The 14,079-nt window shown below is 42.5% G+C and overlaps 4 protein-coding genes across 4 annotated transcripts; 3 read left to right on the forward strand and 1 right to left on the reverse strand.

Moving 5' to 3' along the window:
- On the forward strand, positions 1-3,093 carry MONOS_10468 (uncharacterized protein; the record flags this gene model as incomplete). The annotated part of the gene is made up of 2 exons (XM_067862921.1): positions 1-117; positions 187-3,093. The coding sequence occupies 2 exons, from the start codon at positions 1-3 to the stop codon at positions 3,091-3,093; spliced, it is 3,024 nt and encodes a 1,007-aa protein (XP_067731078.1).
- Positions 3,094-3,169: 76 nt separating this feature from the next.
- On the forward strand, positions 3,170-10,385 carry MONOS_10467 (putative acyl-CoA-binding protein; the record flags this gene model as incomplete). Its single annotated transcript, XM_067862920.1, has 11 exons — positions 3,170-3,175; positions 3,282-6,389; positions 6,504-8,410; positions 8,451-8,469; positions 8,648-8,684; positions 8,848-8,860; positions 9,214-9,289; positions 9,440-9,686; positions 9,779-10,000; positions 10,051-10,113; positions 10,173-10,385. The coding sequence occupies 11 exons, from the start codon at positions 3,170-3,172 to the stop codon at positions 10,232-10,234; spliced, it is 5,760 nt and encodes a 1,919-aa protein (XP_067731079.1). The 3' UTR covers positions 10,235-10,385.
- On the reverse strand, positions 10,378-10,911 carry MONOS_10466 (U6 snRNA-associated Sm-like protein LSm6). Its single transcript, XM_067862919.1, has 3 exons — positions 10,791-10,911; positions 10,591-10,704; positions 10,378-10,517 (listed from the first exon to the last, which is right to left on the reverse strand). The coding sequence occupies exons 1-3, from the start codon at positions 10,900-10,902 to the stop codon at positions 10,468-10,470; spliced, it is 276 nt and encodes a 91-aa protein (XP_067731080.1). The 5' UTR covers positions 10,903-10,911; the 3' UTR covers positions 10,378-10,467.
- Positions 10,912-10,964: 53 nt separating this feature from the next.
- MONOS_10465 (uncharacterized protein) lies at positions 10,965-14,014 on the forward strand (the record flags this gene model as incomplete). Its single annotated transcript, XM_067862918.1, has 2 exons — positions 10,965-10,979; positions 11,047-14,014. The coding sequence occupies 2 exons, from the start codon at positions 10,965-10,967 to the stop codon at positions 13,894-13,896; spliced, it is 2,865 nt and encodes a 954-aa protein (XP_067731081.1). The 3' UTR covers positions 13,897-14,014.
- Positions 14,015-14,079: the final 65 nt, after the last annotated feature.

Here is a 14,079-nt window from a genome sequence, read left to right on the forward strand (position 1 = left end):
ATGCTTGTATTACTGATATTAAATATAGCGAACTTGTATCATTGTTCTCCGTGTAATTTAAAAGCATTTGAGCCTGCTCCATGGAAGCAGGTTGAATCATGCTTGCAAAATTTACCAGTTTGTTTTTCCAACTGTTATCTTTTTTCGTAATGGACATTATCTTTTTTTCATATTTTTTAACAATAGTACGATAAGGATTCTGAAGAAATAAAATCTGTTATACCGACAATTTTGAAGTATATGGATGGATATGCATTTCGAGATATAATGCTGAATCCTCCATCTCCTCATGAATATCAAGCTATTGATATCGTGAAGGAACTACAAGATATACAAAATGGTTCATGGCCCGATGGATATTCTTTTTATGAGGCTATTGGCACAACATTCTCAAAGTTGAAGGATCCCCACACCCTGTACACTTTTCCTTGCTCAATGAATTTTATGTACCTGCTTCCATACACTTTTACTATTGAAATTATAGATATCAAAGGAGAAAATCAAACAGTTGTCACGTGCATGGATAGCATTCTTAACGGTTGGACATCTGCTTACGTTCAACAAAAGCAAGTGGATCTTCGTCTAAAAATAATTACACATATTGCTCTTGATGGAGAAGATTACGTGGAAGGAGAAACGGCAGCAGAAACTCTTTCAAGGTGGGCAGAAGAAAATAGTCCATTATCGCGCACACCTTCTGCCAGGCTGAATAATGCCCTTTCATCAGAATTCTCAACAAGGGCTGCATCACTCTATCATCGCCCGAAAGGAGACATACGAGTTAAATGGAGATCACTTAGTCAAACCGGAGAAGAAGGACCCGAAAGTGAAGCAACAATTGAGTGGTTCGGACTCGCTGGAACCGATGTGAATGAGCTGACAACTATTTGTCCTCTTCGCAAGAGCAAACAGACAAACAGAATCAATTCAAATCAAAATAAAAATTCAATATTTGAACAAAAAATTCAACAAAAAATTATGAAAATGAAGACTAATTCCAAAGAATCAGCAATGAAGAGTCTTGATGAATCAAAACAGCAATTAAAATACATTGAGACAAATAGAACGAAAGCAATAGCAACACTTTTGACTGAAAACGAAGAAGTTCAGGAGATACTGCACAAGATGCAATTGTACGATAGGTTTAGAGGAACTGGCTCTGAAGTGTTAGCTGGAAGCTCATTTATCAAGGAAGAACTGAGAAAGAGAGAGTTTAATGTGGATAAAAACGGAAATCCACAAATACATCTGAAAAAGAATGTGGGGTTTGCAAACTTCGGAATGAATGAGTCAAACGAAGATGGTCACTTGAACAGAAAAATTGTGGAAAAAGTGAATAAAATGGCAGACAAATTAAAAACCCAGAATCCAGATCTCCGCAAAAGACTATTCAACCAATCATTAACTTCTTCTTCCTCTTCCTCTTCATCTTCATCTTCCTCATCTTCCTCATCTTCTTCTTCGACTTCTTCTGCATCCACTTCGCATTTGAGGGACGGACTTATTCAAGTGACCAAAGGCGAGCATGTTTTGGGGGTGATCTTCGAAGACGACAAAGCAGCGCTGCTGTCTCTTGCCACATTCGACATCCCATTCGGCGCTCCTCTTTTGCAGTTCGTCATCGACATTGTCTCGCTCTTTGACCAGATGGACCGCAGAAACATCACCAAGCTTGTGATTGACGTGAGGCAGAACCTGGGAGGGTCGGTGGCGCTGGGGCAGCATCTGTTCCACTTCCTCTTTCCGAATGCGTTTCCTTCTGGAATCGAAGCTGATCTTGTGGCGACAGAACTAAACGAGGTGCTGTTCTCTGCGCTGCTGGAAGCAGAGCTCGGGATGGAGATTGTGGACTGGAAGACACTCGAGAACAAGAGTCTGATCACGGTGTTTGGGAGCGAGAGGAAGGAAAGGGTGGAGCAAGGCAGGGAAGGAACAGCACTTGAAGGAAGAAGCAGGAAGAGGCAGTGGAGCGGGAGATTCTCAATGGCATTTGACGATTCTGATCTCTTTGAGTTCCTGTTCCGAATGACAGCGCTTCAAAAGCCTCGAAAAGAACACACACAGCCAGTTTCTCTTTTGTCTGCATTTCAGTCTGATGCAACAGTACACAACACCTCATCTTCTTCTCTGCCCAATGCAAATTTCTGGCCCCGTCCGAATCTTCTTGAGCCAAGCGACGTGGTCATCCTTACAGACGGCACATGCGGCTCGACTTGTGCCAATGTGATGAAGCATGTGCGGCAGGAGTCGCTGGCACGTGTGGTGACACTCGGCGGGTCGATGAAGCGGAAGGAGATTCCACCGGACATTGCGTCGTTTGCAGGCGGCGTGGTGTTCAGCTCGGCGATGATCGCTGGAATCGACTGGGAGGCGTCGATGAAAGCCGCTAGCGAAGAAGAGAGGAAAGAGATCGAGAGGATGAAGACGATCATCCCAGAGCCATTTCCGCGGGAAACGACAGCGCTGAGCTTCACGCTTGTGAACAACTATGGATTCAACGTCTCGAAGCGGGATGAGCTGCTGGAGTTTGCGGTTGTTCCAGGCGATGTGAATATTCAGTACTATCCGCACCCAGTCGACAGGACAGCCGAAGGGCGCCTGTCTATTGCGCAGGCGTTTGGGTTTCCGATGTTTAACGTCTGCTTCGAGTGGGAAGTGAAAGCAGACGAAGAAGGCTGTGCAGGAAAAGCGAAGGAGATGGAGGATGAACATGCTGTGTATGGCCATCCCTGCTCTGCTGCTGAGCACAAGTTTGACACAAGCACATGCAAGTTTGCCAGGTGCCAGAACGGATACTATCGCTCTTCACAAGGGAAATGCGAGCATATTCCACTGCGCGCTGGGCTGAGGCAACAGGAGATTCCTGTTATTAGAAAAGAGCTTCCATTTGAACAGCTTCAAGTGAAAGATTCGAAAGAATATCAAATTTTGAATGCCATTGTTGTTATATTAGCTGTGTTATTGGGAATTGCGGGTGCATCAATTATTGTGCTTATTGCAATGTTGATGAAGAAAAGCAAAAAATCTCCTAAAAATTCAGTTAAATATCAAGTTCTTGACATGAAAGCTGGAGACGAAGAAGAACTTGTTTAACATTTGAAATTAAAATTGTAATTATTATTATTATGTTTTTATACAATTCATTATTTTTGTTTATTATTTAATACACATGATAGTTTAAGCTTTATTTGAAATTCAAAACCTCTTTTATTGTACTGATCAAAAAATGATCAAGCAATTCCTTAGTTTGTTATTTTTGATTTTTGTGGATGAATCATCAGAGTGATCAAACGCACATTAGCACAAAAGCCAAATGCCACACATCCCAATTAATTCAATCTAATGCATTCCACACAAACTCTGAGATGATATCCACACATTTACAGGAACAGATGGAAACCTCAAAATCCAGTCCTTTTTATTATAAGACTTCAAATTCACAGCAAAAATACGTAGAGAGTTCATTAATCCAAGGCCCTGAAGCAAATGCAACAAATTTAATTTTTTCAAGTGATAAACTTCAAGATGGTACACAAATAGTTTTATCTTTATCTTCGGATTCTTTGAACATCACAACTGATCCGAAACAATCTGTTTTTCCAAAATTGCCACCAACTCCTTCATCATCCATTGATTCTAGTCAATCTGTTTTTACTCTCGATTCCAAACAAAGTTTACCACCACTTCCAACAACACCAAATTTTGTAAAGATATCCTCACCAACGTTTGGATCTGTTCCAGGGCCAAGTCAGGATCCAACAAATAATTCCCCAATTTCAACGAGTCAAATAAATGAAATTAAAACACCAAAAGTTAACACTGGAAAAGGTACAAAACGTGTAAAAAAAACTCGAAGAATTTCAATTATTCCAAAGACAGAAGTTTTAACAACTACCGAAATATTAAAGTCGCAAAATGCTGAAACTGATAAAGATAATATTACAGTTGATCGCAAAACACCAAAAAGAAGAAGGCTTCGGAAGAAAACCATGGTTAGTCGTGAGAAAGTTAAAAGGGATTTGTCAAAAGAAAGCAATGGAACACATCGTTCATCATCTGCATTGTCGTTTTCAACACTGACAATAGAATTGGATTCCGGGCTAATCAGCGATTCGTTATCTGAATATGAAATAAAGTTACATCGAAAACGTACTTTGAAGTCAACAGGCGAATCAAAGCAAGAAAAGCAAAGCACTCAAAAATTGAAGAAGAAACTCAAAGAAATTGGAATTGTGAAACGCAAGTCATCAAAAGAACCAAAAACAAAAGAAGGAAAACCAAAGAAGGTTGTCAAAAAGCGAGCTAAAAAACAAAGCACTAACAGTCCACTGCCTCCTCTTCCTCCAACGCCAACATCGTTTGTCAGAGGTTTGTTGTCTGATGAAGAAAGAGAGCATTATTCTGGTTTCCCCCTTGAAGATGGCAGTGATAGCCAGATGGACTACGATATTAAAGGATTTCTGAGTGATGATGAAGATAATGATGATGGCGCAGGTGCTGAGCTCGACGGCAGTGAGGAAGGGGATGATAATTTACACAGAGCATCCAATGAAGCTGCTGAATTTCATGAAGTTGGCAAAGCAGAAGAAATGCTCCAGCCAGAAGTGTTGAGAGAAATCCCGACGCCTCAGCTGGTGCCTCTGCTGCTGCTCCAGACGCCCTGCCGAAATCCAGTCGGTTTGCAGGAGCTTTCACCGTTCGTCTCTGCCAATCAACTTTTTGAGTCACAGCAACCCTCTCAGAACCAGCCACAGACGTTACCACCGCCTCAGCTGGCATTGATCGACACGCCAAGCACACAGCAGTCGTCTTATACATCGTCTCCTGCACAGTCTTCGCCAGCCTTTCGTCAGTACAACTCCTTCCAGCCACTTGTGTATTCACCCCCTCAGTTCTTTTCTTCGCCACATGCGTCATCAACATACCAGCAGGCTCAGCCTCCTTCGCTTCTCTCCCGCACCTCGTATTTATTTCCTCCTCCACAAAATTCTGCAATAACAGCTTCTTCTTCTTCTGCTGCTGCTTCTCCTTCTCCATCTCGAACTCCTCCTTCATCATCAATGTTGCCATCTGCAACTCCTTTACTCCTTTCTTCTTCCTCCTCCTCTTCCCCCTTTTCATCATCTCCTGCATCTACAACAGAACTGCCTGTTTATTCGCACGAGCAACAACAACAGAGAATTCTGCAGGAGCAGATGAAGCTCCGCCTGCAGCTGCAGCAGCGACAGGAACAGCAGCTGGCGCAGATGAGACAGCAGCAGCTGGAACAGAAGGCAGAACAGATGCTGCTCAAACAACAACAACAGCAGCAGCAACTTCAACTTCAACAACATCAGCTGACAACTCAAACTTCTACCGAGAATTCGCCTTCTGCTTTCCAGTCTCCAATACGCCTTCCCTTTGAGTCTGTCACACAGTTCGGGTATTCTCCTTCATCTCTCTATCAGCCAATGATGCGCACTGCCCAACAGCCATCGCCGCATGTATTAGCACAAAGCATACCTTCTTCCCCTAATCCAGCCCCGTCTGCTGCTTCTGTCCAGTCAGCCACACAAACACAGGCCTCAACACCGAAGCAGTTCCAGTTTGTTGCCTCGCCTGCTCTGCCAAAGACATCCGTATCTCCTTTGACGCCTGCCATTTCCCATCCCACTGAAGCAGCTACAGACAGAACAACTCCTGTCAAGTTTGCCCAGGGTGCTGAAGAAATATCGCTGAACTGGCTGCCTCCGCTGTCAACATGCACACCAAACTCGAAGCAAAGGCAGATACAGACACAGACACAAACACAGACGCAGTCAGAGAAGCAGATGGAAATACAGACGGAGACACAGACGGAGAGGGAGAGGGAGAAGGAGATGTCGACTCAACAGAAAGAAGACACAGAAATGCCTCAGCCTTCCCTGCCTGTTGAGACACACCGCCCAGCCACTGCTCCCCTGAAACCACAGAGTACAGTCTCCACACGAAGACACAGCTACATCGCTCCACACAGATGCTCTGTCAGATGCAAGTCTGCTTCTCCAGGGATGAGGAAGAGGTCGTATCTGTTGGACTCGCCATTCTCATATGTGAAGATTGCGCTGTGCAAGTCGGCTCCTCCATCCACTTTGATTCGGACATCAAAAGTGAAGTTAAACAATGCTGATGAAATGGATAGGATGGATGGTACGGATGGAATTGAAGGTGCTGTCTGCACACCACCACCCCATCCGAATTATCAGTCATCAGCACATTCTGGTTATTCGCCTGTTACTCCGTCGAAGTCTGCTCCGCCTGCTACTCCTGGGTCATCGTGCATAAAGATTCATCAGATGGGAAATAATATATCAACAATCAAAACACCAGAAATGCCCATTCAGCCAATTGAGGAGGAGCAGAAAGATGATGTTATAAATAATGGTGATAATAATTTTAATAGTATTTGTGATAACAATAATAACAGTAACAATTATAACAATAACACTAATAGTGGTAATAGTAATAATAATATTTTGAAAAAGCATTCATTGTTTACTCTTCAGTCGGTTGAGATTGCACAACCTTTTGTTCCAGCTTCAGTTTCAGCAGCAGCTGCTGCAAAAGCACAAGCGGCTGGTACTTCATTACCATCATCATCATCTTCTTCATCATCATCTTCTTCTTCAACACCATCTTCCTCTTCTTCATCTGCTTTATTACCAATCCCTGTCTCTGTTGATGCATCGAATGAATCAGCACACAAGGACTCATTCATTGCACTGATGGAGTCATCATGTGCCACCCCGATAGTCCCCACCACACCGATGCAGAATATCAATATAACTTCTTCTTCTTCCTCTTCTTCATCTGCTTCTGTTTCTGCTGCCCTTTCGCTCACCCAAACACCATCAACGCGTATTCTCCGGAGCCAAACGATTTATGCTCCGACTTCTACTCCTGCGAGGAGCTCCTCCCCAAACTGCCGAGCCGAAAAGAGCAGCAGCCAGACAGCATCTTTCGTGCGGAACGGCCGGGCGCTGACGTCGTCTGTAGACACTCCTGTCACACGGGCACTCCGCTCGTCTCTCCCTCCCCCGGTCTTCTCATTCACAAACTTCAATAACTTCAATAACTTCAATAACTCCCCGGCTTCTGCTTCTGCATCTATGTCTACGTCTATGTCTATTCCAATGTCTATGTCAATGTCCATGTCTATGTCTGCATCTGACTCTTCATCTGAAACTGTGTCAGCATCTGATATACTGCCTGCGCCCCCTGCCTCACCTGCCCCACCCGAAAAGCCGAAGAGCTATCCAATCACATTTGTGACGACGACGACTGCTGACATGCCAAAGATACCAACTATGCCCAGCAAGTCTAAGACGCCTACTGTTCCTTCTTCAACTTCATCATCATCATCATCGTCTCCATCATCATCGTCATCTTCTTCTTCTTCTTCTCCCTCCTCTTCAGCTTCAATCAACATTGTTTCGTCTTCGGCTGATTCTTCAGTGAAGACGCCAACCACATCTTCCTCAGGAGACTGTTCTGATGGTGTTAATCAGTCTCCATCGTCCACAAAGCTGAAAATGACCCCCAATTTTGTGCCATTCACTCCAAAGGGCCTGTTCTTCCCGCTGTCCTGCATGAAACCCATACAAACGCCTGAAATCTCAAAAGAGAAGGAGAAAGAGAAAGAGAAAGAAAAAGAAGATGATCCGCTTCTTTTCCCCTCGCTGCGGCAGAAGACTGATCCCTGCTTTTATTGCGGGTCTTTGGAGCACTCGGTGTCTGCGTGTCCCACTCGAAGGCATCGGATGAGGACGAAGTATGAGAGACGCTCCTCGAAGATAGAGCCAGCAGACCCGTCGATCAACTACGAGTTCATCATTGAGAAGGTTGTGAGTGACAGTGACAGCGACAGTGAAAATGAGAATGATGTGTCGGATGAAGGGAGAAGGAAAGAGAGAGAGAAAGAGAAGGAGAAGAAGAGAGAAGGAGAAGAAGAGAAAGAGAGGACGAAAGACGGGATGAGTGCTGGGAGCAATGCCAATTCGAGTGCCAGTTCTGCTGACCCAGCAAAGAACAACAACTCCAACAGCGAAGACACTCTCTGTCTGTCTTCTCATATAAAGCCTGACCAGCAACAGGAGCAACAACAGGAACAGGAACAGCAGCAGTCAATGAATGAGCCAGGAGCATCCGATTTCCTTCGTGCGATGACTGCGCAGGCGCCGTCTCCGTCTCCGTCTCGTCCCTTTGTGTCGCTGAGGAGGTGCCAGCTGTGTGGTCAGCGTGGCCATCTGAGTGGAATGTGCCCGTATGCCTCGCCTCCCCCGCAGCATGCAGCGATGCGCAGGAATGTCGACTATCGAACACACCCGTCTCTTTTCAGTGCTGATATGCTCACGATGGAAGAGGCAGTGTCGGATAATGTTGAAGAAAGGCGGTTTTCCCAGTTGCATTCTTTTCATTTTTACCCAAGATAGATTACGCCCCCTATTCATAGTTTATTTTATATATCACAGTTTATTACTTGAGTTAAACTTTTTTATTAATCCTCAAAATGGATTTGAAAAGTTTAATGGCTTTTCTTTAACCTCTTGTGACATAATCTTCTCATTCCTTTTTATTTTTATTTATTTTTTATTTTTTATTTTTTTCCATTTAATATTATATTTTTAAGTTTTTGGTTGTTTGCACTTTTTATTTCGACATTCTAAGTTTATATCGGCCCCATTTAAGATATTCCAATCCATTATATTTTATTTGTATTATGATTATTTATTAATTTTTATTGAATCCTTATCGCATTTTTTTATATGATATATCTTTATTTCCGATTTATTTGAGTTTTTCATAGTTATATTTTTATATGATTCTCAGTTCATGAAGACGAGTTTTTATGTTTTTTATATATATTTTTTTCATTTTTTTCCGATTGATTGTATTTAAAATGAAACCTGTAAATTTGGCTTTTATTTTTTTTTTTTTTTCGAACAATTTTCAAAAATATATTAATGCATTTCAAAAGCCAAAATGTTTGAAGAATTAATTTTGGTGAAGGTTTGAATGACGTATTGTTCTTGTAATTCAAAAACGATGTTGGATTTCGTTTTCAATTCATCTAAGAATTATTCTGAATAAATGTCTTTTTTTTTTTTTTTTTGAATGTTTCAATCAATTGCTTTTTGTGAATGTTTCAATTAAGTTAACCGGAAAAAAGAAATCTTTTTTTCTTTCATTTTTTAGGTCATTATTTTATCGACACAAAAAATCAAAAGAATCACCAAACACGCATAAAGAAAAAAAAGAGAAGAGATTTTCTGTGAAACTCTAATAACATTAAATGAAATAGTAATGATATTTTTAGAAAAAAGGTTTCTTGTGGCTTAAATTTGAAGCTGAATTTTTTCAAATTTCAATTCAAGTGTAATTCATCAATTTTAACCCATATAATATTTCTTAATTCTAAAAGTTAGCATTTTTCGTTTTTTTAATGACTGCAACTTTCACTCATTGCGGCCCGTGCAATTGCCATGGATGCGAATGTAAAGTTTATTCGGCTCCTGGACTGCAAGGCGGAAATTGTGCAAATTGCCACCATGCAAATGTATCTCATGCAATTTATTGCGCGGAATGCCACAGCCCAATTTTTGATGTTGCAAATTCCCTTGAATTGTTCTGTTTGGATCATTTATGCAATAGCTGCGCAAAAAAGCATGGTTTATCAACAAAAATTTGATTTTTTATGTCTTTTAAACAATTATTGAACAATTATTATGAAATAATACATATATAACGTGATATTTTTAAGGAACTGAAAACATCTTGTGTCCAAAATGCTTTTGCATGACAGCTCGTAAACCATTTCAATCAAAAATTAAATTATCAAGCGAGGATGAAGAGCAATCTTTGGAGACTCGATTTAAACAAACAGCCATGAAATTGACGCTATTGTCAAAGAAGCCATCTGATAACATTCTTCTTCAAATTTATTCATTATACAAGCAAGCAACGATTGGCGATTGCAATACAAGTTTGAATGAGAAAATTTTTTTATCAAATAATAAATAATTCCAAATTTAGAAAAGCCTGGAATGTTGGATCCTGCTGGTAGAGCAAAATGGGATGCATGGAATGGGAAAAAAGGTAAAATTTGCTTCTTCAATTTAATTTTAAAAATGTTAATTGAAAATATTCTGGATCAGGAATGGGAAAGGACGAAGCAATGCAACTTTACATTAACATATATGACAGTCTTCGCGAATGAAATTCACAATTTCTTTTTCACTTCATATTTATATTTCTTTATTTGAGATGTTTTTTCACAATTCTTTTTTTGAAGATCATTATTATTTTGAATGGTCTCAATAAGCATTTATAGGAAATGATTAAAAACAAAAAATAGAAGCAGTCATTGTACAAGCATTTTTTTGTAATTATTTATACGTTTCGAGGAAGAAAAGTGAAGTGTTTATGAAAAGAAGTGAAAGAAAATTTTTGTTAAGAAGATGGAGATGACCTTTTTCCAGAAATTGTAGAAATGTAGAGGACTATAGCAAGAATAAATGAATGGAATAAATTTAAGGTTTCTGCATATCTCATTAAGATCATCAAATTGCACACCATTGTTTCCACGAATAAACGCATCTCCATATTGCTTCTCCAATTTCCCTCCAATCCACTCTTCGGATTGTTCCATTGCGATGTTCATAAAGCCATCTAAACTTGCCAAAATGCCTTTGAAATGAAATTTGTAAGAGCAAAATCAAAGACAAAAAGCAATAAAAATAATAATTGAATAAAACACAATTGATTGCATTAACCTCGATACTCTATTCCTGAATTAAGTTTCACAACTACGGTACGTCCAATAACATCTTTTAGAAAATCTGCTGGCTTCGTTATTTTCGGGGCAGAGATAGTTTCAGAAGACATTGATAATTTATTATGGAAAATTTTGATTAATTGTCAATGGTTTTGATCAAAGGAAACTTGCAATGAGCAATCCTCAGGTATAACAGATATTTTATCATCGAAAATATTTTTTTAATAATTTTCATAATATTAATTTCTTAACAGTATCCGTTTGGCGATCCAAGAGCTTTGAATTTTTCAACAATTCAACAGCCATCATCATTTCAATTTCATGGGATGCCAAACGCTGCACCTGGTTATCCATCTGGCTTTCCTCGTGCAATTTCTCCTCCTCAACCAGTTCAATCGGTGCCCTCACCTTCTTCTCCGCCGGGAACGCCTCCTCCACAAATTGGACGATCTGTCAGTCCGTCTGTGGATGCTATGATGATATCTTCAAAAAAAGGGAGATCCAGAAAACAAGATTTAATGGAGGAATTTGTTCCAGATATATTAACACCAGAAGAAAGAGCAATTCGTCGTTCTCTTTCTCCTCAACCACATGTTCCATCAACAGCTCGACCTCGTCAGCCTCTGCTTCCACCTGGAGCTAAAACTCCTCCCAAGCGATCTCAGAGTCCCACTCCACTCACTTCGACTCAAGCACAGCAACCTCAGTCACTTCAAGTTCAGTCTTCGCTTCCTCAACAACAATCAACGGCATCTGATACATCTTCAATCTCTTCTTTACCACCTCCGACTTTTGCTCCTTCCCCTGCACCTTCTCAAACTAGAATGCTACCAACAACTACATATACTACTTCAATTCCTTCGGCCAATCCTTCATCTTATAATCAGCCATCTCTTTTTCGTCCTTTGATTCCCACTTCTCAGGCAACTGTCCAGACTCAACCAACGAAAATTCAACCGTATTTGATCCCTTATTCTGCACTTCCATCTGTGATTGCTGCACGGCAGTTCGAAGAACAAATGGCTCATGAAAATTTCGAATCAGATGAACTTTCATTTGCAACTACAGAAAATATAACATTGCTGGATAAAAATACTCGACTTTCAAGCTCAACGCAAATAAATGAAATAGATTTAACAGAAAATATGCCATTTGAGCACGCAGATGAAAGCATGTCATTTCTCGAGGACAAGATTGACGAGGAGTTTGGCTCTGATGCAGCAGAGGATGAATACACTGGATCAGAAATTGCATATCGCGAGAGCACTTTCCGCCCAGTTGATGCGTATTCGTCGATTATCCCATTTTGCACCACGCTGATTCCAAAGCACTACAAACGCATGGGACACAACAACAACAATAATAATAATAACAGCAGCAGTAGTAGTAATAGCAGCACTGCGCATCCTCCGGTGAGTGATGCGGAGGAAGGCGAAGAACAGGACGACCGGCAGCGCGAAGAAGAGGAGGAGCAGCAGCTTGCAAAGGAGATCGAGGAAGACGTTGGCACTGAGCACCTGAAGCCTCTGATGGACACGTACATCCTGTTCTCCATTAACAAGACAGTCGCTGCTGATGACGCGGTTATTCGTAGTCACATCGAAAGACTTGTTGCTGAGACAAACGAGGCGATCGACAAAACGAAGCTGCTGTCGACGAAGATCGGGATGCCCCGCTCGCCCGCATTCATCTCATACATCAAGACAGTCATCCACACACACATCCTTTCTCTCCTCTCTTCGCTGCGGTCTGTTTGTGACATCCGGACGGAGATTGCGTCGCCGACAGACCGCTTTATGCGCTCTTATCCGCATCTCGAGGCGTGGAACCCGGATCTGATGGACCCCGACATCCGCATCTTCTCTGCCGCCCGCATGCAACAAGGCCTGGCGGCTGCTGCTGCTGCCTCTCATGCAAATGCAGCGCAGCAGATGCAGTCGTCTTCCTCTTCCTCGTCGGCTGGCGCGTCTTCTTCGTCAGCAGGTGCTGCTGGGTCGCAGAATGCGCAGTCTTCTGGAGGAGCAGGCGGGGCAGGAGGGAGTGGAGCAGCATCTGTGCTGTCTCGTTCCTCAATGGACGGTGGTCGTGTCAGCTCCATCCCACCGCCTCCACTCTTTCCGGTGAGAAGAAGCCCAATGGAATTTCCATCTGCTTCGTTGATTCCGAACAGCGTATTTCTGTCGATGCACCGTTCGCTGCGGGTGCTGGTGGCAGAAGAGGCAGCCGCAGAGAAAGAGAGGCAGCGGCAGCAGGGGTTGGACAAGAGGAGAGTGAAGGAGAAGAAGAAGAGAACAGGAGAAGGAGAAGAGGAAGGGGCAGGGAAAGGCAAACAAGGAGGGCTTCGTGATGCCATTGCGAAGCAGGCAGAAGAGGCAGCGATGGAGCAGCAAAAGAAGCTGAGTGGAGAGGCAGTGATGAGAGGCATAGAAGGAGTGCAGTTTGGGCGGAGCGGGTTTAACTTCGGCTCGTTTGGTGTTACTCGCATTGCTGATGCCTCGTCTCAGCCGTCTGCCGCACAGCAGAAGGCGCCTCTTTCATCTGCTCCTTCATTCGGCGTGGGCGGAGTCAATCAGAGCAGCACAGGCAGCAACCGCCCGCACCCTCCGAATTCTGCATCTTCTGGCTCTTTCCAGCAGCCGATGGGTTTAACACCGACACTCATCACACTTGCTGATCTCGTGTCTGTCTTTGCTGCTGACCGAAACTATCGCTTTTCGAAGGTTCTGGCGAAGGTCACCCACCAGATGGGCCAGAAACCGGCGTCTGTGCCTCTGAGCTTCACCCATCTCTTCACCCCTCCTTCATTCAAAGAGGTGGCTGTCCCTGTGCCTCTTCTGAACCCTGCCTCCTCTCCTCTCCTCGCACCGCACCAGTCTCAGGCGTCGTTTCAGATGGCTGCTCAGAGAAGGAGAGAAGCCATGCGACAGACCAACCCGAACTTCGCTTTTGAACGCTTGCCTCTGGACCCTCACCTCGTCCACATGTCACAACACATGCCTTCCTCTTCGTTTTCATTTCCCTCGTCTGCCTCTTCTATTCAGCAATTAGGGCAACCACAGCAGATGTCGTCTTCCACAATGCAGAGACAACAATTTGGAAGATAAGGGAATTTTGAAAAACATTTCAAATAATTGGCTTGTACACTTCACTAAATCATTTCAGCACTCTCACGCATTTCAACTCAAATTCAAATTATAATATTTTATACTGTTTAAAGGAAGATTGTTCTATTTTTCATTTTTCGAATACCCATTTTTAAAAATGTCTCAAGTGAAACCGAAATCAAA

This window comes from Monocercomonoides exilis (genome assembly GCF_001643675.1).
Source record: "Monocercomonoides exilis strain PA203 chromosome Unknown scaffold12-1864167, whole genome shotgun sequence".
NCBI classification, from domain to species: Eukaryota; Preaxostyla; order Oxymonadida; family Polymastigidae; genus Monocercomonoides; species Monocercomonoides exilis.

Excerpts from the sequence above, each read along its gene's own strand:
- MONOS_10466 (XM_067862919.1), bottom strand. The coding sequence starts at position 10,902 with ATGTCTTCTGAAACTATCTCTGCCCCGAAAATAACGAAGCCAGCAGAT. Across the intron at positions 10,705-10,790 it reads TTCAGGAATAGAGTATCGAG|GCATTTTGGCAAGTTTAGAT; the intron begins GTTAATGCAATC and ends TTCATTTCAAAG. Across the intron at positions 10,518-10,590 it reads GTTTATTCGTGGAAACAATG|TCCTCTACATTTCTACAATT; the intron begins GTGTGCAATTTG and ends TTCTTGCTATAG.